Raw genomic sequence first — 26,649 nt, forward strand, 5'->3', positions numbered from 1 at the left:
TGCTCAGAGAGAGTGGTGAGGTGCTGGACCAGCTGCCCAGAGCGGCTGTGGATGCCCCGTCCATCCCTGGAGGTGTTCAAGGCCAGGTTGGATGGGGCCCTGGGCAGCCTGGGCTGCTGTGAAATGTGGAGGTTGGTGGCCCTGCCTCTTTAGGGAGTGTTGGATCTTCACGATCCTTGAGGTCCCTTCCGACCCAAGCCATTCTTTGATTCTGTGCAGACTCACTCACTTGTGCTGTTTGTGTCACAGGAAAAAAAGGAGAGCTAAAAAGATTTTATTTCATACTACCTTGAAGCAGGAATGCTGTCCCAGGTGCCCTCTGAGGGGACTCTCAACCTGCTGGTTGAGCCCAGAACATGGAGCATAGGAAACGTGGCGCTGTCACATCTCTTTGTTGCTGTAGCAGCTGATGATGACGTTTCTGTTTTCAGGTGATCGCATTTCTAAGGAAAAAAGACAAATTTATTAGCCTGGTGCTAAAGCATATAGACACATCAGCCATGATGGACCTCCTGCTTCGTCTGATCAGCTGCGTGGAGCCCGCGACGCTACGGCAGGAAGTGCTGAACGTGAGAACGTGCTGCTTTTTTCTTTTCCACATTGGGATCGGGGTTGTTTGTTTGTTGAAGGGATGTCATTCCGTTTGTCAGTTGGATCTGCTCTTCTGAGAGCTGCTTTACTGGATGCTAGGGTCGGTGTGCTGGGTGTGTTGGCCCTGCAGCCTGCCCAAGGCTTGCCCAGCAGGATGAGCCCCCAGCAGGAAAGGATTTCAGCTCCTTTTTCCATATAGCAACCACTGTTTACTTCAGCTGCTTTTGCTGTAGAGCTTTCACAAAGGAAATTTGTAATCTTTCCCAGTGTTCTGAATTTCAGACCAATCATTTGGGGCAGTGATTGGTTTAATTCTCCGCTCTTCTCAAGAGCGTGTGTGACTTTTGGAGGTGATATCTCCTCCCCCCTCCTCTCCAACATGCTCCCTTATGAAGTACCTCACCGAGGCGCTGTGTGTTGTACAGGTAGGGCAGGTTTGTCTCCCTGGGTGAGGCTGCCTCGTCCCCTGTGTTGTGAGCAGCTTTGTAGGGCTGGAGGAGGAGTGCAGCCAGCTTTGGCTCCTTGGCACTGCACCAGGGGAGCATTGCACTGTGTGGAAATCTGTACCGTGTCTCTGAAGCCCACAGCAGGCTTTGTATGTTTGGCAAGCTTTGCTGCCCAAGCCTTCTGTGTCCAGAGCACTGAGCACATCAGAGCTTAGCAGTGTGCTTTGCAGAGCTGCACAACAGCCTTGCAGTAGCAAAGCGTAACAATTACCGGGATAATGCGATTATTTCTCCTTCTGATCTTAAAGTAACGTTTTAACTCAGCAGCATTTTTGTGGATGGATGGATGGCTTTCATCTGGGAAACCTCCAAACATCCAGGCTTCCAAATAACAACCATCCATGAGCAGCCACGTATGTTTTAACCCTTCCTGTTACCTGAATTCCACCTGTGAAAGGTTTCACACAGTCAAAAAAGAGCAAGAAAACAAATTAAAGATACCGTATGGTGCTGGAGATGCTGCTGGATTTTTTCCCAAATGGTCATAATGTGAGTATTGTCCTGGAGAAGTTAAAATTTGATGGCTCAGAGACTTGAGAAGGGCAGAAAGTCACACAGCAATACTGAAATTCAGAATTGCACATCTGGAGCTTTCAGGTTTGTGGAGCTCTGATGTTACACCAGGATCTCCAGGTTATGTTCCAGCTGCTTCCCAAGTGGACTGTGAGAACCATCTGTTCAACAAAATGCCTTTACCGCCTATTTGTGTGACTTAGAAGCTGGAAATTTCGTCCAAGAAAAGTTTGAGAGGTGTTTTCTGTTACCCATTAGGAAGTGTTGCTCTTGAGGGTACATCAGGTGGGTGTGAAAACACTTTTCCAGCCAGTGCTCCAGTGCTGATGAAAGCTTTCCCTGTGCTTCACTTGGGTTGTCAAACTGCTCGTTGTGTTTTAGAACATCAGGTTTACAAAGATAGACCCCTAACAGCCCAAACTCAACCGAATGCTGCTCTGTGTAGCAAGTCTCACAGCATCTCACTGTGGATTTAATGTTCACGTTGTCATCTTAGCAAATCAGAGACTCCCTGGTGATTGCATACGGGTCTGTCATTCCCTGCCCTCAATTTCAGAGATTCTGGGATGGTTGGGCAGTGCTGGTGGCTCTGTGCTTTGTATTCTGCTGGGTGAACCCTCCAAGATGCGTACTGGAAGTTTTCTGAGCTGCTCCTTTCTGCACAATGTTGGCCAGGGTGGAGATTTTCTCTGTCTTTAGTAGAAACGTTTGGCTTCCAGAGCCGAGTGGAGCTGGGCCAGCAATCCCACGAGCACTTCTGGTTGGCAGTGCCACAAAAAGAGGCAGTTTTTCCTTCCTCTGTCCCTTCATGCGTGTTCTGCCCATCCAGCTCTTCTTGAACCTTTGCCAGCTGAAGTCTTCTTGTGGCTTCAGGGTGACACGGAGCTGGGAATAGATCCAGCAGAGAACACCTCTCTCTTTCTTGTGTTTTTTTGCCAGGATTGTTTGCAGCCAGATCTCTTCCTTGGTTGGTTGCTTTGTTTTCTTGGTTTTCATTTTTGCACAGCCTCATACCGTAGTAAGGGAGTTGCAAGGGAGCAGAAGACAAGTGGATGAGCAGCAGCAGGGAAAAGGTTGGCAGTGCCATCTCATACCTTCTTAGAGCATCTGGGGTGATGATTCACTTTCTCTTCCCTCATCTGTATCTGAGGGCAAAATGACAATTCTGTATCAGCTTCCTTCTGTTCCACACCTGATAGAAAAGTGCTTGGTTGGCATAGATCTGGTTTTGTTGTTAGGGAGAGCTGTGCCAACAGGAGGAAGCCTTGCCAGGATGTGCTGTTCCTGCAGACTTCTCAGTTTGAGAAGCACCACTGTGTGAGGGAGCCTCCAGGTTCAGGGTAAGTGCACTGTAAGTGATCTGTTGTCTGCATTGCATCTTCACAGACCTGTCTGCTCCCCAGGTCTGGACCTTCACAACTGGAAATATTTGGAAGAGTCTTTGTCAGAAACCTCTGAAGAGCTCCTTCCAATGGCTGGTCTTTCAGGCACTTACCTGCCAGTATCCTCAGATGAAGCCTTGTGCTCGCAGATGCGTATTTTCTCTGATCACCATCATTTGATCCTGGAACGTCTCCAGATTTGTGAAAGAAAGAAATAATTTGTTTCTTAGGTAGGAGGAAGACTTAAATATAGATTGATTCCTGAAGCATTTTAAATACTGGGACAGATAAGTGGCATCAGAGGAGTCTGTCCTCCATCTGTGTGTTATTAGTGTAGTCTCACCTGGAAAAATGCAAGCAGACCTGGTCCCAAGAAGAGGCTTCCACATCTGATACTGGTGGCATATATTTGGAATTGATGGGAAGCAGATCCAGTAATTCCAGGTCTCTGACACCCTTCATGTCCTCCTCTTTGCTAAAGTATGAAGCACAGCTTTATGACCTTCGCAGAGGAGAATTTGTCTGTCTTCCCCAGTTGGGGTCCGAAGGACAGGCTTCACCTGGTGCACACAGCTGTCAGGTTTCCATGGCAGTGGATAGGATGTGATGAGAAATCTGCTGGTCCCCCGTGTGTTCCTTCTCTCTGGGCAGTGCTGAGGAGCAGCCAGGCACTGCAGCTCTCCCAGCTGAGGGACTTCCATGGTTTTGTACCCATCTTCTCACCTCTTGCATCTGGAGCATCGTGCAGCCTTTCCATCAGGGATTGATTTGGGCGGTGATGGTAGCACACAAAAAATGCTGCTGTGTGCTGCCCTGCTTTTCTCTGTTGTTACTGCTGTGACTCGTGAGGGATACCCAAGCCAAAGTCATGCTGTTATTAGGTATATTTCCAGCAGGTTTTAGAAGAAGGAGTGCTGTTGAAGTCCTGATACAGTGGACTTCTTTCAGCATTGGCCTGCAGAGTTCACTCACAGCACAGTGCAGGTTGGATGGTCCCTGTGTGTCCACTCCCACCTCTGAGCAGGTCCCACCAGAGCAGATTGCTCATGGCCTTGTCCAAGTGAGTCTGCAATATCTCTGAGAGGAGAGACATATCCAGGCACTCATCCGCTGTTTCACCACGTTTTGTGGAGATTTCTTTCCCTAGCATCAAGTTGGAATTTCCCTTGGACATCTTGGGGCTCTTGTCCCATCCTGGCACCTCCCAGAGCAGCCCAAGCAATTCCTGACCCTCACTCCTGCTGTCGGGGTTATTCCATCCTTGGTGCATTTTACCTCTGTTGATCTTCCTGAGGTTTCTTCCAGCTTCTCTGGTTACTCTGGGTGATGGCTCTCCCCTCCTGCATGTCTGCTTCTGCCCCCAAGTTGGTACTGTGGGGCTTTGGGCAACCTGGTTTGCTGGAAGGTGTCCCTTCCCATAGCAGGGAGTTGGAATTCCACAATCTCAAAGGTCTCTTCAAACCCAAACCATTCTGTGATTCTACAATTGTATGTTCCTGAACTTGCTAAGGTCTTTTTCTATATCTTCAATGAAGAGCTTTAGCAGTACTGCTCCCCAGGGTTGATTCTTTTTAGTGTGGTAATATCACTGTGGAGGTGGAGAAGTTCATTCCTCCGATGCCAGCTTCCAGGATGGAAATCTCCATCCTCTAATTCCTGTGCAGTGCCTGACTCTCCCTTCTTCCATGCAAAATGATGGTCTGGGGAGCACTGAGCTTTTCCACACTGCAAAAAAAAAAACCTGCTTAAATTCATAACATTGTCTTCTCAGCACTCCTGCACATCCATCACCACTCTGGCTGCCCTGATCTGGGAGTCCCTGCAGTTTCTAACACTGCCTCCAAGCCCCCCATCCCTGCCTGCCCCCCATTACAGCCAACCCCGGGACTTCAGAACTTGTAAGGGGGTAAAAATTCCTCTGATAGCAGAGATTGGTGTGGCAGGGATTCTGCATGCAGTAAAAAGAGGCTGAAATACCACTGTGCCATATCTACAGAGGGCAGTGCACGAAGAAAGGAAACCTGCAGGAAAAAGAAATGTAAGTTTTCATTATCAAAGTCATGCAGTGTGTTTCTGTTGTGGGAATACAGAGGGATTGCAGTCAAAATCTGGGTTGTGTAAGTGGTGATGAAAGCAAAGCATGCAGACTTAGCACAGGGGTGAGCAGGTCTCATTGTTAGAGGGACTGTTGGAGGCATTGCTGGTCAGGTTTTATTGTGCTTTTTTGTTGTTGTTGTTGTTGTTTTAAGTTAGAAGTGAGATTCTCATTAACCTCGCTGACACTGCTTTGGTGAGTTGCCAGTTGAGAGCTATTTTAGCTGTCGTGGGGAGATTGAGGCTTAGGATATGGAAGAAGGGTTTCAGTGAGCGTATCCAAGCACGTGGAGATGAGAAGGGATGCTTGTAGGCCAAGCGAGTAAATGGGGAATGGACAGGTGCCTTGTCAGTGCAATGGAGATGGTAAGGCAACACACGGAGGCACGGCAGGGATCAGCTCCACTGGATGGGCTTTTGTTAGCTGGATTTCATCTCGAGGGCCTTTTCCAGCTGAAGTTGTTCTGTAGTTCTGTGATGGTTGAAGTTTTGTGACCAGGTAATAAAAAATAGTGTCGAAGAGGAGATGCACAGAGCTTTCTTATGAAAGTGGGGAGGCTGTTGCCTTCCTCCGTGACTCATCTGAAGACTGATGGAAGATAATATCATTGCAGAAACCTCCAAAGTTATTTTCTTTCTAATTACGGTTTGGTCAGTCATTTCCAAAGCAACTAAGAGTGCATTAGCTTGGAGGATGTGAGTGATTGGTGTGATTGATGTTGCCTGGGGTGAAGGCCATTAGGAACTGGGCTGAAGATGGACCGAGGAGCTGAGCTTGGAGGTGGAGCTGGGAAGAGGGAAACTGGAAGGTGTTCCTTGCAGGCGGTGTGCTTTGTTTGCAAGTGGTCAGGGAATTGGGGTGAAGTGATGGCTTGAGTTAATAGGAGGAAGTCTGTGGTGTGGGATGGGGCAAGGAGATGAGCTGCAATAACAGCGTGGGCAGAGTTGGAGCTGTTTGGTGTAAGCAACAGTGGCTGTAAAGGTAGGAAGTGGCAGCAGAAGAGCATGCTGATAGTTACACTCGTGCTGCTTCAGATGAGATAGCATTTATGGCTGATCTGTTTCATGACTGATCATATTTTCCAAAGGTATTTAGGCTTTTAGTTCCATTGGCAGGGTGTGGGTTCTGATGGTAACTAAAAGACATCTCTATCTGACAGGGGCTTTGGAACAAAAAGGTTTTTAAAGTCCCTTCCAAGCCAGACCAGCCTATGATTGCGTGATTCTGTGACCTGTGCCTATAGGTGTTGTCCACGCCTTTGATTCTGAAATAAAAGGAAAGGACTCTGTGTTATGCCAACCTTCTCAAGGATCCTCTTGTTTTGAATGCTGCAATACCAAACAACGATTTTCTTTTCCCTTCCTTTCCCTCCAGTGGCTTAACGAAGCAAGAATTATTCAGAGACTTGTGGAGCTGATCCATTCGAGCCAGGATGAGGATGTGAGTATGGCAAGACTTGTGTTTTGTGTTTGTGGGCAGTGGGTCCTGCAAGGTAAAGGGCTTTATCAAATCATTTAGTTCTCTTTGTGCAGGAAGCAGTGAGAAGGAGAGGTGAAATACTGTGTTTGAAAGTCCCAAGTTAATGCACTCGGTCAGAAAGTTGAAATACAGTCCTCACTTTATAAAATACAGTCCTCACTTTATGGAATCTTTGACTGAACTTAACTGTTGTGTTCAGGAAGATCCTCTCTTAGGTTTTGAAATCTATTAATGCTTCTAATAATTAAGTGTTACATTTAGCAGATGAATAATTCAGAGCCGTGGTAGCACTCGTACAGTGACATTAGTTTCTCTGATGGCCAGAATGAGGCAAATTGAGAAGCTAACGCTGCCATGTGCTCCCTCTCATTTACAGAGGCAATCAAATGCTTCCCAGACCCTGTGTGACATCATAAGATTGAGCAGAGACCAGAGCAATCAGCTGCAGGATATACCTGAGCCTGATCCACTTCTCACCGCACTGGAATCGTAAGTACTGCTCAGGGGATCGTTGCTAAACCAGCTGCTGTCATTTCCTGCCAGCTGTGTGGGAGCACAGCCCTGTGGGAAGTAGCCACGAGCCCTTGCTTAACTGCTGACACTTATCCCAAGCATTAAATGTTGCTTCTAAGCTGGGGTGTCATTTGGCCACCTCTGCTGAGATGGCTGGGGTTGTAGCTCTGCCTGAGCACAGCTTGGGCTTGATGATCTGTGAAGCACACAGCTGAAGACAAAAGCAATCAGTGTCAGTGGGTGTGCTGAGATCTCACAGTGAATTTGGTGGGAGCTGAGGGAAAACCCACAAAGGCAGCAGCTCTTAGCATTCCTGTGTTTCTTCGTTAGTGCCGTGTGTGATTTGACACGAAGGTGCATAATTGGCTTTATCATTTCCTGGCTTCTGATTGGTAAACTGATTGATGAGTTTGTGAGTAGAGATGTCATCTCTTTTGAGGCCTTCCTGACAGGAAAAAGCAGAAAAGTTGTTTTGGTTTGTAAGCTGTTGTGGCAAGTTTGCACGTCGTTTCGTGTAAATTACATGAAGGTAATGGGTCAGTGCAGTGATCACAGGAGTGGAATCCAGTGTGTTCCATCATTTGGAAACTGCTGGTGATGGTGGGCTGATGAAAAGATGAACATAAACATGACCTCAAACGAGGTTCCTTTAGACCTAAAGGTATGTTGATAGGAACGAGGTGAAACAGAAGACTTGAAGGGAATGAGACAGCACCTGTAAGTAGGGCTGAAAAATTCTGCTTTGTAAGTCTTGTTGGCCCAGAGCTTTCCTCATTTCTGCGACGTTGCTGTCTGCTTCTCCTGATCTGGAGCTCAGTTCTGTGCACAAAGGGCTGAGTTGGTGTGTGAGGTGCAGAAATACAAGCCTGCCTCTGCAAGGAGCTGCTCTTAAATGCTTCATTTCCTTGATTGAGCCTGCAGAAATGAAGCAGGCCTAATCTGTTGTCCCAGAGTGGTGATTTGGATTGTTGGTGTAGATAGAATCATAGAATCATGGAGCCATTAAGGTTGGAAAAGAGCTCTGAGATCATCAAGATCAACCCCAGCCCACCCCCACTGTGCTTGTGGCACGAGCTGGCTCATCTCAACCCCCTCATCCAGATCATCAGTGAAGATATTAAACAGGGCCAGTACTAATGCCTGGGGAGCACCACTTGTGACCACTGGATTGAGCTCCATCCATCACCACAATTGCATATTTCAAGTCCTGGAAACCCTCGTCAGGGTCTGAACCCCATCAGGGACTGAACCTCATGAGGACTGAATGACCCCAGAGCCCTTCAGCTGTGGGCTGAGCCTTTCTCTGCTGGGTTGCTCACAGACAGCCTAGGTCTGTACTCTGTGCACTCACTCTGGATCTTCTCCTTTCTCATCTGAACCTCCTCCTCTCTCAGTGGCTCAGCAGAGAGACGCAGAGCTGTGCTTGGGGCAGGACACTGCTGCCCATGGTGAGAGCTTCTGGGGTAGAACTCCATCTGGGCTGCACAGGGGTTGCTACAGATGGAGGTTTGGGTCGTAGTGCACCCAGAGCATCTTCAGCAGCTGCTTCACCTCCCTCCCTCTCTCTCCCAGTCGCCCTCTTCTGTGGTTTTCTTTGTTGCTGTCACGTTTTCATTCACCACCTGCATTTCCACGAGATGAAGAAAAATGGTTTTGCACTTTCAAAGAACCTTTCTGAAAGTCGTTACGCCGCTCCGTTATTTCAAAGGAAAAACATTCTGAGCAGAAGTGACTTTTTGCACCACGCGTCTCTGCTGATGATCCCCAGCTGTCACGTGGCTCATGCCTTTTCCCAGGGAGTTTTTCCAAGCATTACCAGTGACCTTTTCCATCTACGAATGGTAAATTAACCATCACTTAAGGCCACCAGGAGCCGTGGCCAAAGTCAAACACTCCTCCTGTCTTTAACTTATAGAATGTAGCAGATAGCAGAGAGAAAAGTGGGCTCTTACTCCATGTTTGTAATTTAGGCTGGTCTTTGAGTGTCAGAATCATGTTTAAAAGCCAGAAAAGTCCACTGTTGTCATTTCCTTGTGACTCCAGCATTTGTCAGTACCATGCTTGGGGTTCCCCCACCTTCCCTTGGCACTCTCAAGGTTTGGAAGGCATCTTACCCTGCTTTAAAGGCTCAAAGAGACGGTGAATGGCTTTGAATATTTCAAGTTAGTGGAAGCTAAGACTAATAAAGATAAGCAAATTATTTACAGTTTGCTTCTGTTGGCCTCTGCTGCTGGGTCCTGGATCCCACTGTGCCAGTGGCAGATGACACAGGTCAGTTTCCAGTGCATTTTGCCTTTCTGCTGGGATTCTGGTGGATAATTTTAGACTATGAGCTCATAGCTTCATACTATCTTTCATAAATTAAACAAACTAAGTTAATATTTGGATTGTCTTCCAATGTATAACAAGAGTTTTGCCTTGTTGATACCGTGTTTCAGGTTGGAGTCTCAGTGTCTATAAGGAGCTCTTGCCTTAGTGGTGAGGAAGCAAGTTCCTAAGCCTCGTGTAAAGCCATTTCTGTCTTTACTAAGTGCAAACTTCAGTTCAAGAAAGCTCAGAAGTGGGTATTTTTGTGATTAAAGCAGCTGCTGAATGTTACTAATAGTGTAAATCTGTGCTGACCAACAGGCAGGAATGTGTGGAGCAACTCCTGAAGAATATGTTTGATGGAGAGCAGACTGAAAATTGCATAGTGAATGGAACACAGGTTCTGCTAACATTGCTGGAAACCAGGCGCTCTGGGTAAGTCAGCGTGCTTCAATCCTGACCAGAACAATTTTAGCAATTCAAATCTAGTTTTAATTAAGGATAGAGCAAAGGAGAGGTGTGGGGAGGAAGGGAGATGCTGAGAATCTCACTTTTTTAAAAAGGAGGAAATAAGGAAGAGTGAAGGAGGTGATGGAAGATTAGGAAGAGTTAACAGAGGGAGAAACAGACAGGAGATGGCACTGAGCTGACAAGTTGTTAGGCAGTCATGCACGGTTCATAGAATCATAGAATGGCCTGGGTTGAAAAGGACCACAATGATCATCAGTTCCAACCCTCTGCTGTGTGCAGGGTCACCAACCAGCAGCCCAGGCTGCCGAGAGCCACATCCAGCCTGGTCTTGAATGCCTGCAGGGCTGGGGCATCCACAGCCTCCTTGGGAAACCTGTTCCAATGCCTCACCACCCTTGGTTAAGGCTGAAAAGCTGAGATGCTGCATCCTCTGTGCCTTGTGCCTTGCATCTCTGAGGGTTTAAGAGTTCCAGACGCAGGGGTGCCATGTAGGCTGTTGGTGACTCACTGGAATGAAAGCATTTCTCTTATTCCAACATGAGGCTGTGCTGTTGGAAGGGACTGCTGATAGTCAGTGTCCTGCTGAGCAGCAGAGATGTGAGCCTAACTGCTTGGTTAGTATCCTTTAGGACACTTCTGGAGCACTTGTTACCATTTTTAACACGTGTTTATAAACACTCCCTGGCACAATTTATTCTTTGAATATCTATGAAGTTTGAGAACCCGGAAAGCACTGCAGCAATTTGTCTTTGTCAGCCCTGCAGACAGCTTCCCTTCTGCCTTCCCACTCATCTCATTCACAATTTTGATTATGTGAATATCATCTTGCAAATAACTTAATGATATGATTATGCACTTACCTTCAGTGGCTGTCAGTTATTTTTCACATTCAGAGTTAATTTTCAAGAGAAAATAACCAACACGGGCAGTGTGAGTGGAGACCTTTTTAAGGTTTGGTCAAACCCTGACTGTGTTTTCTTTGTTACAGGGTGGAAGGACTGATGGACTCATACACTCAGGGATTTGAAAGGTCTTACACTGTCAATAGCAGCATCTTACATGGCATTGAACCGAGGCTAAAAGATTTCCACCAGCTGCTGCTCAGCCCTCCCAAGGTAACGTGGCTCAGCCTTCCTCAGGAGCAAAAAGCTGCTGGCTGGACGTGGGGCTTTCCTCATCCTCACTCATGGGCTTAGTGGGTGTTTTCTGAAAGCACCACGTGCTGGCCAGGCAAACTCTACCTTAAATCTTTTCAAGAAGGATTCATGCTTCAGGTTTGTAATTCGAGTTCTTAGGAAGTTCAAGCAAAGTGCGGGGTTTTGCACTTGGACTGGAGGAATCCAAGCATTTCTACAGGCTGGGAGGAGCAGTCCTTGAGAGCAGCCTTGCAGAGAAGGACCTGGGGGTCCTGGTAGGTGGAAAACTGAACTGGAGCCAGCAGTGTGATCTTACAGCTTGGAGAGCAAATGGTGTCCTGAGCTCCATCAGCAGAGGGGTGGCCAGCAGGGACAGGGAGGGGATTGTCCCCTCTCTGCTCTGCCCTGGTGAGGCCCCATCTGCAGCACTGCGTCCAGGTGTGGGGCCTCCAGTACAAGAAAGACAGGGAGCTGTTGGAGAGGGTCCAGAGGAGCCACAGAGATGAGCAGAGGGCTGCAGCACCTCCCTACAAAGCCAGGCTGAGGGAGCTGGGCTTGTTCAGCCTGGAGAAGAGGAGGCTGTGGGGTGAGCTCATTACAGCCTTCCAGGACCTAAAGGGAGCCTACAGACAGGAGGGGAGTCAGCTCTTGGGAAGGGGAGATAACAGCAGGACAAGGGGAAATGGTTTGAAGTTGAGGGAGGGCAGATTGAGGTTGGATGTCAGGGAGAAGTTCTTTGCTCAGAGAGAGTGGTGAGGTGCTGGACCAGCTGCCCAGAGAGGCTGTGGATGCCCCGTCCATCCCTGGAGGTGTTCAAGGCCAGGTTGGATGGGGCCCTGGGCAGCATGTGCTGCTCTGAAATGTGGAGGTTGGTGGCCCTGTATGAGGCAGGGAGGCTGGAGCTTGATGATCCTTGAGGTCCCTTCCAACTCAAGCCATTCTTTGATTCTATGAAGTAGGCAGTGGGATTTGGACGCAACAGTGCATCCAAGTGAAGCCAAAAGCAGAGAGATGTGGCTGATGGCTTTGGTGGAAGTGGTGAGGGGGCACAGAGGAGGGAACCTGGAGTCAGTGGGCGTTTTCATCTCTTCAGTTTGAGAAGTTCAGACCTCACAGTGCTCCCAGGGCACTGCCGAGTGGGAAGATGCCATAGGTTGGCCTGCAGAGAGTATTTATGTAAGGCCGTTCTATTTAGTCAAACAGTTGTGCATCTGCACTGGGGGAAGCGTTGACCTTCACTGATGTTCTCCATCTCCTTTTCTCTGATAGAAAACAGCAATCCTGACTACAATTGGTGTCCTGGAGGAGCCGCTGGGCAACGCTCGTCTTCACGGATCTCGCCTGATTGCTGCTCTGCTCCACACAAACACTCCCAGTATTAATCAGGAACTATGCAGACTCAGTACCATGGATTTATTACTTGTGAGTAACACAGCGCGGCACTGCGAGGGGTGAGGGGGGGAATGGCTTCAGGCTGAGAGTGTTTTTGCTTTCCTTTTCATCTGTTGGGCACAGAGTGGTTTGTGTCAAGTGTGCTGGTCACGTTACGTCCCTATTATGATAAAGAAAAATGACCAAGCAGTTAATGGGGCAGTGTTCTGACATCATTTGATTGCCAAAAGTTGGGAAGATGCATCCAGAGTAACTTTTTTTTCTTTCTCATTTTGTTCCAGGACTTATTTTTTAAATACACGTGGAATAACTTTTTGCATTTCCAAGTGGAATTGTCCATAGCAGCTATTCTCTCACACTCTGTGCAAGAGGGAAGAACTACTGCCAATGACCCAGAAAGCAGAGAAGAGGTGCTGAATGGAAACATGACCACGGAGAACCAAGAGACTCCAGAAAACAACACAGAGAATATCATGGTTACACATGTGAGTCATGTCACATCACCAGGGAATTTCAGAACCACAGAATGGCCCGGGTTGGAAGGGACCTCAAGAATCATGAAGCTCCAACCACCCAACCACATGCAGGGCCACCAACCTCCACATTTCAGAGCAGCCCAGGCTGCCCAGGGCCCCATCCAACCTGGCCTTGAACACCTCCAGGGATGGACGGGGCATCCACAGCCTCTCTGGGCAGCTGGTCCAGCACCTCACCACTCTCTCTGAGCAAAGAACTTCTCCCTGACATCCAACCTCAATCTGCCCTCCCTCAACTTCAAACCATTTTCCCCTTCTCCTGCTGTTATCTCCCCTTTCCAAGAGTTGACTCCCAAGTCCTGTCCTGTCTGTAGGCTCCCTTTAGGTCCTGGAAGGCTGATATGAGCTCACCCCACAGCCTTCTCTTCTCCAGGCTGAACAAGCCCAGCTCCCTCAGCCTGGCTTTGTAGGGAGGTGCTGCAGCCCTCTGCTCATCTTTGTGGCTCCTCTGGACCCTCTCCAACAGCTCCCTGTCTTTCTTGTACTGGAGGCCCCACACCTGGACGCAGTGCTGCAGATGGGGCCTCACCAGGGCAGAGCAGAGAGGGACAATCCTCTCCCTGTCCCTGCTGGCCACCCCTCTGCTGATGGAGCCCAGGACACCACTTGCTTTTTGAGCTGTAAGATCACACTGCTGGCTCCTGTTCAGTTTTCCACCTACCAGGACCCCCAGGTCCTTCTCTGCAAGGCTGCTCTCAAGGACTGCTCCTCCCAGCCTGTAGAAATACCTGGATTCCTCCAGCCCAAGTGCAGCCTGGTTGATGCAGTCTGAACTTGCATTAAGAAGGAGATGATGTGACAAACTGTCCAAGAGCACAGAATTCATTTACAAGTGTTTAGATATCATTAGTTCTGTCAGTTCTGGTGGGAACTGCATTTACTTTTCTGAATGCATTCTAGCATCCAATTACAAAATAAACACACGATCTATGTCATGTAATGGGCTCTGAATCCCTTTTTTGCTCCATCATTTTAATAAAGCTACATGTAAAATTGGCCCACACAAGAAAATGATGATAACTGCAACTAGCTGACCACATTTTAGCTTCTCTCATGTGGTCCTAATGATGAAAACTTGTTATATTTGTGAAATGACAGCAGTGTTCTTCATTGCTGCTGTTGTGAAGCCCATAACAGACTGAAGCTGTTGGTAGGTTTTGCTGTTTTCTTTGGATCCTCTGCATAAGAAACAGGGAGAAAGAAGAAACTTGAGCTCTTGAGGAAGATAAGTGCTGAACTTTAAGTTCTTACTCCGTCACAGTGAAGGAGTGGACAGAAGTCACTACAGTTCAGTACAGATTTCTGAAGGCATTGAGTCTTTCTGTGGCAAACTTCTGAACTCCTGTCTCTTTTTTTTTTTTCCCAGTTGTTCCAGAAGTGCTGCTTAGTGCAAAGGATACTGGATGCCTGGGAAGCAAACGACAAAATACAGTAAGTAAAGAGTTTGGGGCTCAGAGTGCCATGTTCTAAGGCTGCAGGAATTGAATATTCCCACAAGATATTACTTCAGTTATTTAAAGTCAGTGCAGTTTCCTCATCAGCACGAATAGGAAGCAGCAGTTTATAGGGAGGAAAAGGAGATTGCTGCTGTCTGCTGGCTTGGCGTGTGAAACCACAGGTCTGCATTCAAAAGGCCGTGGCTTGACTCTAGAAACTCATTTCCAGGTGTTAATTTCATTTGAATAGTTCTACACTCTGAATTTGGGGTGCAGGTTGGAGGGCTGAGCCTTGCTGCAGTTACGTACCCTTATTGCTGTTACAGCTTTGCTCTTCCTTCAGCTCTGGCTGTTGCACACAGATCTCAGAGCAGGGACAGGACTTGGGAGTCAGCTCTTGGAAAGGGGAGATAACAGCAGGACAAAGGGGAAGTGGTTTGAAGTTGAAGGAAGGAAGATTGAGGTTGGATGTCAGGGAGAAGTTGTTTGCTGTGAGAGTGGTGAGGTGCTGGACCAGCTGCCCAGAGAGGCTGTGGATGCCCCGTCCATCCCTGGAGGTGTTCAAGGCCAGGTTGGATGGGGCCCTGGGCAGCCTGGACTGCTCTGAAATGTGGAGATTGGTGGCCCTGCCTCTTTAGGGAGTGTTGGATCTCCATGATCCTTGCGTTCCCTTCCAACCCAAACCATTCTGTGTGATTCTATGTGAAATCAAAGTCCAGACCCATCAGTGCTCCTCTGCCTGCACTGCAGGTTCAGTCCTGCTGCCTTGCTTCCCTGCCTTGTCCCAGGACAGGGATGTACAGGGCCAACACTGGATGGTTCTGCAGGGCCACACACCCTCACCAAACTGTGGATTCAAATGTTACAGTTCTCTGCCTGTGGCAGGGAGGTTGGAGCTTCGTGATCCTTGAGGTCCCTTCCAAGCCATTCTGTGAGTCTGTTACTTCAGTGAGCGCATTGCAGCAGCTCAAAATGAATTCCCATCTCGTTAGCATCCATGGGGAAATGGAAGTGTTCCCTGCTGTGTGAGCAGCTAGGAAGGAAGGCTTTGCTTTAAGCTGGAGACATAGCAGTGTTAGCTGGAAGCTCCTCGTGAGGGTTTTGTGTTCCTGTGCCTTCAATTCCCACCCAGCAGTGTTATTTGTGGTCGCAACATGAATTCTTACTGCTGCTTGGGGTCTCTTGTTACCTTTGTGCTTTTCTCTGCAGGGCAGAAGGGGGAATGAGGCGAGGCAACATGGGCCACCTCACCCGCATCGCCAACGCCGTGGTGCAGAACATGGAGAAGGGCCCCATGCACACCCAGATCAGTGAGTTCATCAAAGGTACATTCCTCTGTTCTCTTGGTTTGTCCTCGATGAAATAACTGGGAAAAGGCCTTACTGCCCCTTATTTTGCGAGGGTTTTGAAAGAGAAGGCTATCTTACTGAGCACCATACATTCACATAACAAACCAGCATTTCAACCAAACTCAGCTGCTCTTTGTTTTCTTGCAATCGTTTCCAAACGGTCAGAACTTTGCTTTTACACCTGGAGGCTGAAGGTAGCCACACTGTAACAAAGATTGCTTCTTCCCAGAGCTACCTGAGGACTGCAGAGGGAGGTGGGAGAGCTTTGTAGAAGAGACGCTGACGGAAACAAACAGGAGGAATACGGTGGATTTGGTGAGAGCAGTGATGCACGTTTCAGTGAGCTCTGCTGTCTTCTGGGTTGTCTTTAATAAAGAAAAAAAGGAACAATACTGCCAGTTTTCTTCTTCTGTTTGACTCTACGAAGGCAGTGTGCCTAAACATATGTGTTCTGCAGTAATGCAGCAGCCTTCACACGTGTTGGCAAGCTCTATTCTGTGTTTCTGTGTTACTCCTCTGGGGAGTTTTGTCTTTGTCTTTTTCTCATGGTGGTATTTGAGCTTTCCTAGCTTTCCCTTATGCTTGTTTTCTCTGCTTCTTTCAGGTGAGCACTCACCATCTGCATTCTTCCAGTGAGGATGAAGACATTGAGAGTGCTTTTCCCAATGAACTTTCTCTCCAACAGGTGAGCTGACGACGCATTCCTTGCTGCTTCTAGGGAGTTTGCTTCTCCAGTTCTCCCTTCATCCTTCCTATTACGGGGCAGCTTCATTCACTCTGTCACTGTGAGCGTGTTCAGCCTTTCAGCATCTTTCCATTATAGTTACTTAAACGGCAGACTTCAATCTAGACTCCAGCCAGGAATAAATTTGGCTCAGGCTGCATCCAAGTCCCAGATACAGGATGTCTCTCCAATCTCTGTCAGGCACTGCATATTTCTTTCTCTTTTCCTGGTTCTCTGCACAGTAGTGGGTTGAGTGATCCTGATTCTATAGATGAGCTGCAGCTCACTGCTGTAGGTCCCAGCCAGCAAGGTGGTTTGTGTCAGTGCCTGCAGTGGAATTGGAGCTGGGAGAGGGTTTCTGCTTCCCCTTGAGCTGTAAAGACTTCTGTTAAAAAACTGGAAGAGCCATACTAAGATGTAAGTGAGAAAAGAGCAATAAGAGCAGTAAAAAGCCTTGAATTAAAAAGAAATGGGGGAAATTGAGGGTTCACTTGAATTTAACAAAGACCTCAGGTTCCTCAGAGTCTGATGAAGGGCCATCAAACATTTGGAAGCAGCTTTCCAGGCTGAAGAACTCAGGCAAGCTCCTCCCCACCACTTTTGACATTAAGAGCATTGGCAGAAAATAGAAGTTTCAACCTATTTAGAGGGAGGCTGCTGCTGGGGGTTAGAAAGACAATCACAGTCTGAAATGTGGTGAAGGGTAAAAAAGATCCGAAAGCAGTTTGTTGTTACTGTTGTTATCTCTGTCCAGATTCTGCTGCTGGCTGCACTGCCTTTGCAAATACCTTCCCCACAAATGTGGGGTCATGACAGAGTGCTGCAGGGTTGGGGTCCTCAGCTGGAGCTGCAGTGTGCTGACTGCCAGTATGCAGAATGATCCTCCAATAGGAGAAACAAGCTGAAAAATAAAGAAGTGGGAGATTCTACGTAGAGGAAAAAGGAATTGTTTTCGTAAATGGAGAATGAGGTGTGGATGAGTAGGCAAGAATGTGACCAAATCAATGTCTGGGCAGCCTGGCTGAGAGATGGAGGGCCCAAAAGTGCCTTCTGGGTGTGTGTTGTGCCTGAGGTGCTCCAGTTGCCCAGTAGCTCTTTGTGGGTTCTGTTCTCAGGCCTTCTCTGAGTACCAAATCCAGCAGATGACAGCAAACTTCGTGGATCAGTTTGGCTTTAATGATGAGGAGTTTGCTGACCAGGATGATAATATCAAGTAAGTGTACGCAGCTTCAAGAGAATTCTGTCTGGCCTTTACACCTCTCTGCATCTCATCTTTCTTTTCTCTTCTGGTTTTAAAGTGAAGCTGGCTCTGCACCTTGTTTGGTGTGACACAAACCAAAGTGTGATCAACAGATTGGGAAACACCCGACGTCTTTTTCACAGCATTTCTTTTGATAGGAGTCACCCAGCAGTGGCTGCAGCACCATGGAGAAGCACTTCTTCATTCTGAAGAGAAACCTTTTTAATAAAACATGCAGTTATTACCCAGCCACGTTCTAGAATAAATGGAATCGTACAAAAAGCGAAGCATTAGAGCTAACTCCAGGCAATTACACAGATATCCTCCAGTGGCATTAAGTCCTCATTGAAATTAGGAGTGGAGGGATGGTGTTCTAGTGATAGCCACAGAAAAAAATTAGCCATTTATTCCCTTATGAATAAGGAAATGCAGATAAGCTGGGAGCAAATCGCAGCTCGAAGGAGGCAGATTGGGTTGAATGTAATGTTCCATGGCTGCTGAACTGAGTGCTCAGAGCTGGTGCTGCTTCTATGGAAGAACTGCTGCAATCTGGTTAAAGCTGCAGCGTTGTTTTCTCACCTTACGGAGGGTGCAGAGGAATTTACTGGGACTGCAGCTGTTTGCCCACAGTGATTTGGAAGCTCTGAGCTTCTGCTGTTACGTTTATTGACACAAGAGCTCTCCAGAAGGATCCTAAGTTGGTACAGGCCTGCAGTCTCCAGGGTCTGCTGTCCAAAAAGCCCATCCAAAAAGAATGCTGGTGCTCCATAGGCAGCTTTCAGCCCAGCTGCTCCGTGCCCTCTGCATTCCAGCAGTAAAACAACTTTGTCAGATACAAACTTGCTTATTTTCAGAGCTAAGAATCGAGCTTCAACGTCCTGGCGATGTGCGTGACGAGGATTTTTGCTGATCAGCCTCCTGGAAAGGAAAATAGCCCTGTCTGAATGTAGAAATACAGCAGAGAAGATCTGCATGGGCACACACTGTGACAGCAGAGTGCAATTCCTTAACCTGCAGCACCCTCTGCTGTTCTTACAGCAGACACTCTTGGGTCTCAATGGGAAACTGGGTTATGGGATGATATTTGTTGGCCATGTTTGTGTCCCAGTAATGAGTCAGGGATGTGGAACCACTCAGATTCTCTGAGGTTCATGGAATTATGCTAAGAACAGGCAGGTGCAGCCCTTCTGGGTATTGCTGGGTCTGTGCCCACTACGGAGGATCCAGTCCATCCCCTGGGTCTTGTCTCAGACTGAGGAGTCCTTGGTGAATGTAGGACTGGAATTGCACAGCAGTTGGCTGCAGCTCCTTCTGCTGTTAATGAATTGAGGCTCTGTTGTGTTTTCATACCAGCTTTGATTCAGCTGGAAAGACTCAGTGAAAACTGTTGAGGCTGCCTTTGTGCTGCATAAGTAACATAGAGAGCAGAGTAACAGCCAGACATTGGCAGAGTTGCCATGCAGGTACTAGACAGACCTAGGAGTGAATATCCCACATCATTATTGTTGTTTTACTCCCAAATATTCAAAACTATGAGATAATCTTTCATCTCAAGGAGCAGAAACCATCACATTGAAGAAAGCAGTGAGCAGGGGCAAGCTGCCCTCTGGTTCCTGCCGGGGCCGCAGCAGTGCTGCCATCACTGAAGGCTCTCTCCTTTCTTTTTGCAGTGCTCCTTTTGACAGGATTGCAGAGATAAACTTCAACATAGATGCAGACGATGACAGCGTAAGTGGATATTTTGGGATGTTTTGTGTAATGGGATGCATTCGGGCAAGTTGGTTCACCTTTGAGTCAGCCAGTGGTGTTCAAAACATCTGCAGGAAATGCAAAAGTGCTCCAGTGGCTGCATGCAGTTAAGGATCTCAGGGCATGAAATGAACCCTCCTGATTTATTGCCTTGGTGCAGATCTTCAAAACCACTCCTCTTCATGTCAGAAGAATTGTATTCTCTCCCTCTCTGCAGTGTAAATCTGCTGCTCTTGTTCTTACTTTGATAATCTTTCCATGCATGATTAAGAAACATTACACGTGGAGGGTTGGGGTTGTCGTGGGTCTCAATATTTCTGTGCTCTGTTTTGCTTCTTCTGTTTTATTGGCCTGCATATCCACTGAAGAAGCTGGGGAGTGGCTTACAGAGGCGGTTCCAGACTCACCTGGCCAAGCTTTGCTTTGATCAGTGCTAAGACTTAGGTGTCCTCATCTTTCTTTTTCACTTACACTGTACCATTAGTACAGTATCCTCCCTCTGGCTGCCATAGGCATTGCTCTGGAGGTACAGAAAATCTGATTTCTTGGTGGAACTTCCAGCCACGCCTGCAGCCACCAGGAGCTGCTGATAGCTTCTGGGGAGGCAGTTGTGCGCAGGATGGAATTCCAGCACAGCCATTCCTGGTGCACCATCTGGAAATGAAAGTCCTCTTGGCTTTGGGGCAGTGTTGGTGAGACACTGCTGTGCGTCCTTCTCTAAGTCCCTGGTGTTGCTGCTTCTGCCTGAGCTGGGCTTCAATGCTGTTGCACTTCTGAGGGCTTCTTGGGATGCAAAGGCAGCGTGAGATGTATGGTTAAATGCAGACAGGGAACACTTGCCTGCTATTACTTGTGTGCAGATGCTGCTGAACGAGCTTGTTATCATCAAAGCTGTTGTTTCTGTCTCCATTGACTGAATGGAATGTGATCTCTTTATGATACTGTTTCAGCCCAATGCTTCCCTCTTTGAAGCCTGCTGCAATGAGCGAATCCAGCAATTTGATGATAACGAGGAAGAAGAAGATATCTGGGAAGAGAAGGAGATAACCTATGCAACACAAGTTAAATCGAGGACGAGGTAAGGAGAAATGGAAGGATCTTTCCTCACCTTGGGGCAGGAGGAGGTTGGAAGCATTGGAAGGCTGAGGGTAACAGGCAGAACGTTCTTGTTCGAAGTGTCTAAAGCAGACAAATCATGTTTTGCATGAGAATGAGTGACATCCCGTGGCACTGCAAATCACTGTCAGCTTTTCATCCCTTTGTTACAGTCAGTTAGTATGTAAAGTCCCTTCTGTAACTGTAAATCCAAAAATATGATTAAATGAGACAGGACAAATGGTCAAGACCGATGGTTATTATTTGCCTAGCATTAAAAATCAGATTGCCTTGATAGGGTACACAAATGATCCCAAACCTCTACTCCTCTCATTTGCTGCCCTTTGTCTGCTCGTATCACTCTCCAGCCCTGAGACATCACTGCAGCTTAATTCCTCTTAGGGCTCTGCAAACAGGTTTTGACAAGCAAAGCACTCAGGGCCATTAGAGGAAATATCTTAAGAAGTGCCCAGCTGAGCCTTGCATCTTTTTGGGAGCTGAGCTCTATAGAAGGGATTTAGCATCACTTGGTCGGCAGCCAGGTTCTGCTTTCTCCCTGGGGCGAGGAGGGATGACTTGGCTGCTGCCAAGGGATTTACTGACTCTGAGTTCTCTGATTTAGGTTTGGAGCATCTCAGGCCTCAGAGAGTTCATCAAAAAGTGATCTCGAGAATGGAGATCATGATGGCAGCGTGGATTCAGAAGAAGAGGAGGAGACAGAACAGCAGGTGCCTTCTTCCTCAGCCAACAGCAACAAGAGCAATGCTGCAGAGCAGAAAGAGTCCGACTCTTCTGAAGGTAAAGAGTTTAAAACGGCATCATCCTGTTTGAAGTGACACCCGTAACCATCTCTGCCAGACAGCAGCTTGCTGGTTGCCTCTTTTCCATGGCTGTTCCATAATTTTGCCTTTGCAGATGAGAAGAGTGTAATTCAGTCTTTGTTTTTTGCCTCTAACACCCACCTTTGGGGTGCCCAGCAGAAGGCTGAAAATAAACCACTTTTTCCCCTACCAAGATGCAAGTGGGGCTGTGTAAGTTCACGAGGCACAGTGTTATCAGCAGAAGAAATTCAGCCAGCAGAAGTAAAGGGACAGGAATGTTTTCCCAGCAGTTCTTTACCTGCTGTCAGTGCAAACCTGAAAAAAAAAACAAGTTTCTTTTTCTAGGTGGTATCTCTATATCTGTGATAGTGAGCACAGTCTGCTCCTGTAATCAGCTCCACGCACACGGGTTTGTATCCAGACCTCTGCAGTCCTTTATTTCTTGAGAAAAGAGGACGGAAAATGCCTTGAGAAAATTATTATAGAATCACAGAATGGTTTGGATTGGAAGAGACCTTTGAGATCATGTAGTTCCAAGCCCCTGCCATAGGCAGGGACACCTCCTTCTTAGATCAGGTTGCTCACAACCCCATCCAGCCTGGCCTTGAATGCTTCCAGGGTGGGAGCATCCACGACCTCTGTGGGCAACAAAGCATCTCACTGCCCTCACAGTGAGAATTTCATCCTGATACCTACTCTAAATCTCCCCTCTTGCACTTTAAAACCATTTCCCCTCGTCGTGACACTACAGGAATGATAGATAGGGATAAAAGAACTGAGAGCAGACTGAGATCTTAAACACCACGTTATGTGCTTAGTTTTACTTGACATCTCTTCTGTGATACCAAACGTTGCATCAGTTCCCTACCTGAGGTTGCCAAATATGAACAGTGAGTGATTGAAATGGTTGCAATCCTCACTGCTGAGGTTTTGACAAGAAACTGAGGTTCTTGCACAGATCTCAGCTGAGAAGAATGAAGAAATCCATTAAGTCGTTTTGCTTAATTGTTGCCTCTCTCTTGCGGATAACGTTAATATTAATCAGATTTCCAAGCTGTAAGCTGCAGCTTCCCGAGGACTGAGGAGTGCCGTTGGATGGTCCCTTGAATTCCTTTGTTCCTGGGATGGCTCTGGGGTGTATTTGGGGGCAGCTGATGCTCTGGAAGCCCCAGTGTGCTGTTGTGTGCCCTCAGGCTCCGGGTGGACTGCAGTGTTTGAACCTGTCAGCTCGAAGCCCCCCACCCCCTGCGTGGCCATGGACGTTGGATCCAGTGTGTGGGACTCAGCAGCCCCAGAGAACGCTGCACCAGAGAAGGGGTGGGCCAAGTTCACAGACTTCCAGCCTTTCTGTTGGTAAATTCCAGTCCTTTTTGTTTCTTTTTAACTTCAGAATGAAAAAACACGTAAAGTTATGATGATCGGAATCTTTTCTCCTTCCCTTCCCCCTCCCTTTGCTGCCTGTTTTGTATTTTAATGTTGTCTGAGTGCTCTGCATCGTGGCACCATGCTTCCCTTTACCTTCCAGTCCTTCTAACTACTGGTAGCACACGTGCCTTGTGGCACAGGAGTAGCACATGTCCCATAACTACTGCTACACCGAGACTACAAAGAATTAAAAAATAAAAGGAAATTAATACATTTTTTCACACTTACGAAGATGTCAGAAAGGAACAGTGCCCTGAAGCCTTTTTTCAGGGTCTCTTGGAAGCATAGCCAGGATTTCTGGACTTCATTCTCAAGGTGTTTTTCCCCTTTCCATTCTCCACTCAGCTCTGAATCAGGCCCACGGCGCAGTTCTCCTGCAGACACAGAAAGCAGCGATTCGGACGGCAACCCGAAGCAGAGTCAGGACAAGAACTGTAAGTGAGAACATTACAAAGGAGATGCATTATTTGTGCACTCTGAGCCTGCTGGGGAGAGCTTCCCACCTGCACCATCTGCCTTCCCTTACTCAAAGGCTGTTTTTGTTCAATCAGGGAAAACAGTGACTCAGAAATCCCAAAATGTTGATTGGGGTTCAGCAAGCAGAGGATGAACTTTGAGTTAGTGAGAATTGATGTCACGGAGGCAATTTATTTGTCAGCTATTCAGAAAAAAAAAAAACAAACCCTATTTTTAACTGTGTGTTTAATTGTAAAACTACCAAAAATTAAAAGGCTGTGATAACTTATCAGTAGTTGCGCCACGTCCATTGGTTAACTTCAGCCTGCTTGCCTTCCCTCCTCCTTCCTGAGTTAAAATAAAATGTAATGAAGGACTTTGATGGAACCAAACTCAGCTCTATGGTTGGTGGATGGGACTGCAGTGCAGAGCACAGTGCATTCTTCTGCCACGTGCAGAAGCATCTCAGGATCCCATGGGCCTTTTTGGCCACCAGGGCACATTGCTGACTCATGGTCAGCCTGCTGGCCACCAGGACACCAGGTCTTTCTCTGCAGAGCTCTTTTGCAGCAGCTCAGCCCCCAACGTGTCCTGATGCTGCAGCTGCTCCTCCCCGGGTGCAGAACCCTGCAGTGCGTTGCTGAACCCCATCAGGTTCCTTTCTGCCCCACTCTCAGGCTGCCCAGCTCTCTCTGAATGGCAACACGGCCCTGTGGGATGTCAGCTTTGGGCCATAAGCAAACTCCAAGTGAAGAGCACTCTCTGCTGATTGTGCTGAATGCAGACATGAGGTGGCATGACTTTCTCAATGGAGAATGCTGATTTCTTCTTCTTCTTTTTAATTTTTTTAATTTAAAATTAATCTCAGAATCACACAGAACCACAGAATGACTTGGGTTGGAAGGGACCTCAAGGATCATGAAGATCCAACCACCCAACCACAGGCAGGGCCACCAACCTCCACATTTCAGAGCAGCTCAGGCTGCCCAGGGCCCCATCCAACCTGGCCTTGAACACCTCCAGGGATGGACGGGGCATCCACAGCCTCTCTGGGCAGCTGGTCCAGCACCTCACCGTTCTGAGCAAAGAACTTCTCCCTGACATCCAACCTCAATCTGCCCTCCTTCAATTTCAAACCACTTCCCCTTGTCCTGCTGTTATCTCCCCTTCCCAAAAGCTGACTCCCCTCCTGTCTGTAGGCTCCCTTTAGGTACTGAAGGCTGCAATGAGCTCACCCCACAGCCTTCTCTTCTCCATGCTGAACAAGCCCAGCTCCCTCAGCCTGGCTTTGTAGGGAGGTGCTGCAGCCCTCTGCTCATCTTTGTGGCTCCTCTGGACCCTCTCCAACAGCTCCCTGTCTTTCTTGTACTGGAGGCCCCACACCTGGACGCAGTGCTGCAGATGGGGCCTCACCAGGGCAGAGCAGAGAGGGACAATCCCCTCCCTGTCCCTGCTGGCCACCCCTCTGCTGATGGAAAAATTAACCTCACGCACTGCATTTTGCATCCCTGTGCATCCTCAAGGTCACACCTGGGGGTTGCTGTTGGATCTGTTGGTTCTGCACAGTGCCCCATTTGCTCCCCACAGTCAGCACGGCCTCTCCCTGCGTCTGGAACGTCTGCGTCACGCGGAAGGCACCGCTGGTGGCTTCAGACAGCAGCTCCTCGGGCGGCTCAGACAGCGAGGATGAGGATGAGAAAGGAGATGCCATCACAGAGACCATCAGCACGGGTGCAGGCCAGGAAACAGTCAAGCTGACGATGGATGCGAAGAACGAGAAGGCCGTTTTCACCAGGTGGGAATGGAGTCACACAGGGGGAGCTCAGAGCGGTCTTAACCCGCTGTGTTGGTGGGGATTGGTGTCATCTTCCTCATGGATCCCGAATGTCTTGAGTGAGGATGTTGTACAGCTTCCTTGTCGAAGGGGTTCTGCTTTAATAAAATGTTTATTGCAGGTTTGTTGTAAGAAATGTGCGTGGCTCGTTGTAGCTCATGTCACCCAGCTGTCCTCCTTGCTGCGTAGGAGGTTCAGGTTTGTGTTGGTGGTGAGGATCATAGGATCCCAGAATGGTGGGATTGGAAGGGATTTGTACATCACAGAGCCATAGAATGGTTGAGTTGGATGGAACCTTGTAGACCATGACATCACAGAACGGTTGGGTTGGAGAGGACCTTATAGACCATAGGATGATTGGTTTGGAAGGGACCTTATGGATCATAGAGCCATAGAATGGTTGGGTTGGAAGGGTCCTTAAAGGTAACAGAGCCAGAAGATGGCTTGGGTTGGATCTGAAGGGTCCTCAAAGATCATAGAGCCATAGAGTGGTTGAGTTGGAAGGGACCTTACAGACCACAGAATCAGCATGGTTGGGTCTGAAGGGAACATATAGATCATACAGCCATGGAATGGTTGGATTGGAAGGGTCTTTATAGATCATACAGACATGAAATGGTTGGGTTGGAAGGGTCTTTATAGATCATAGAGCCAGGGAATGGTTGGGTTGGAAGGGTCTTTATAGATCATAGAGCCAGGGAATGGTCGGGTTGGAAGGGTCTTTATAGATCATAGAGCCAGGGAATGGTCGGGTTGGAAGGGTCTTTATAGATCATAGAGCCACAGAATGATTGGGTTGGAAGGGGCCTCCATTGAGCCATGGAATGGTTGGGCTGGATGGGTCCTCGTTGACCACAGAGCTACAGAATAGTTGGGTTGGAAGGGAACTTACAGACCACAGAGCCAAGGAATGGCTGGGTTGGTGCAGGGTCTGACATAGAATGTGTGCTGCTGTGCAGGAGAGCGTTGACATGCCTCCAGCTGTCATTGTTCCCTCTCAAGGTGATATGTTATAAACAATAAAAGATAAATGGTGCACAGTGCCCCCAAAAGATGTCAGTTCCTGCTTGGCTGGGGGAGAAGATGATGTTTGCATGGGGAAGAAGTGAGATTGCAGAACTAGGTAACATTCTGGGAGAAGGAAGTAAACCAAAGGTTTAAGCAACTGTGAATTTATTTCTTAATAAGGACACCAGCTTTAATTTTTGCTGTCTGCTTCAAGTAGCCTTTACTCCTCTGTAGTTGGAGTGAGTGAGATTCTGGAGCTGTGCTCACTGTAATTGCAGCTGTTACGGTAAATGGAGTTGGATTGTTGAGAGATGGCATCTCCAAGCAGACTGACTGCACCAGGAATGGAAGATGAAGAAGAAGCAGAATGCTGCTTGCTGTGCTAAAAGCAGCCTCTGCTTTTCCAATGTTCAGTTTGCATTGTTTCTAATTAAATCCACTGGCTCTGCTATCTGAAACAAACTGCTCCAGATGTTGCTCCTCTCACCACACGGTGGTTTGGGCTTGTGTTACACGTGGAGCTCCCTGTCTTGACTCACAGCAGCAGTGTAAATTTTACTTGGCATGTTCTGAGCTCTCTCGTTTATTTCC

At 47.8% G+C, this 26,649-nt stretch overlaps 1 protein-coding gene across 3 annotated transcripts in view; it reads left to right on the forward strand.

Annotated features, from left to right (window-relative positions):
- PPP6R2 (protein phosphatase 6 regulatory subunit 2) overlaps window positions 1–26,649 on the forward strand; it is a 71,571-nt gene that overhangs the window by 35,402 nt on the left and 9,520 nt on the right. For all 3 annotated transcript variants that reach the window (XM_010728788.3, XM_010728906.2, XM_010728840.3), the window contains exons 5-22: window positions 432–569; window positions 6,462–6,527; window positions 6,943–7,055; window positions 9,708–9,821; window positions 10,846–10,972; window positions 12,263–12,415; window positions 12,667–12,870; window positions 14,288–14,352; window positions 15,567–15,682; window positions 15,936–16,021; window positions 16,311–16,391; window positions 17,546–17,643; window positions 19,341–19,398; window positions 20,370–20,497; window positions 21,137–21,312; window positions 22,529–22,688; window positions 23,106–23,194; window positions 24,804–25,011. In XM_010728788.3, coding sequence (XP_010727090.1) covers window positions 432–569; window positions 6,462–6,527; window positions 6,943–7,055; window positions 9,708–9,821; window positions 10,846–10,972; window positions 12,263–12,415; window positions 12,667–12,870; window positions 14,288–14,352; window positions 15,567–15,682; window positions 15,936–16,021; window positions 16,311–16,391; window positions 17,546–17,643; window positions 19,341–19,398; window positions 20,370–20,497; window positions 21,137–21,312; window positions 22,529–22,688; window positions 23,106–23,194; window positions 24,804–25,011 — 2,180 coding nt within the window. The remainder of the gene's footprint in view (window positions 1–431; window positions 570–6,461; window positions 6,528–6,942; window positions 7,056–9,707; window positions 9,822–10,845; window positions 10,973–12,262; window positions 12,416–12,666; window positions 12,871–14,287; window positions 14,353–15,566; window positions 15,683–15,935; window positions 16,022–16,310; window positions 16,392–17,545; window positions 17,644–19,340; window positions 19,399–20,369; window positions 20,498–21,136; window positions 21,313–22,528; window positions 22,689–23,105; window positions 23,195–24,803; window positions 25,012–26,649) is intronic.

This window comes from Meleagris gallopavo, chromosome 1 (assembly GCF_000146605.3).
Source record: "Meleagris gallopavo isolate NT-WF06-2002-E0010 breed Aviagen turkey brand Nicholas breeding stock chromosome 1, Turkey_5.1, whole genome shotgun sequence".
Classification (NCBI taxonomy): Eukaryota; Metazoa; Chordata; class Aves; order Galliformes; family Phasianidae; genus Meleagris; species Meleagris gallopavo.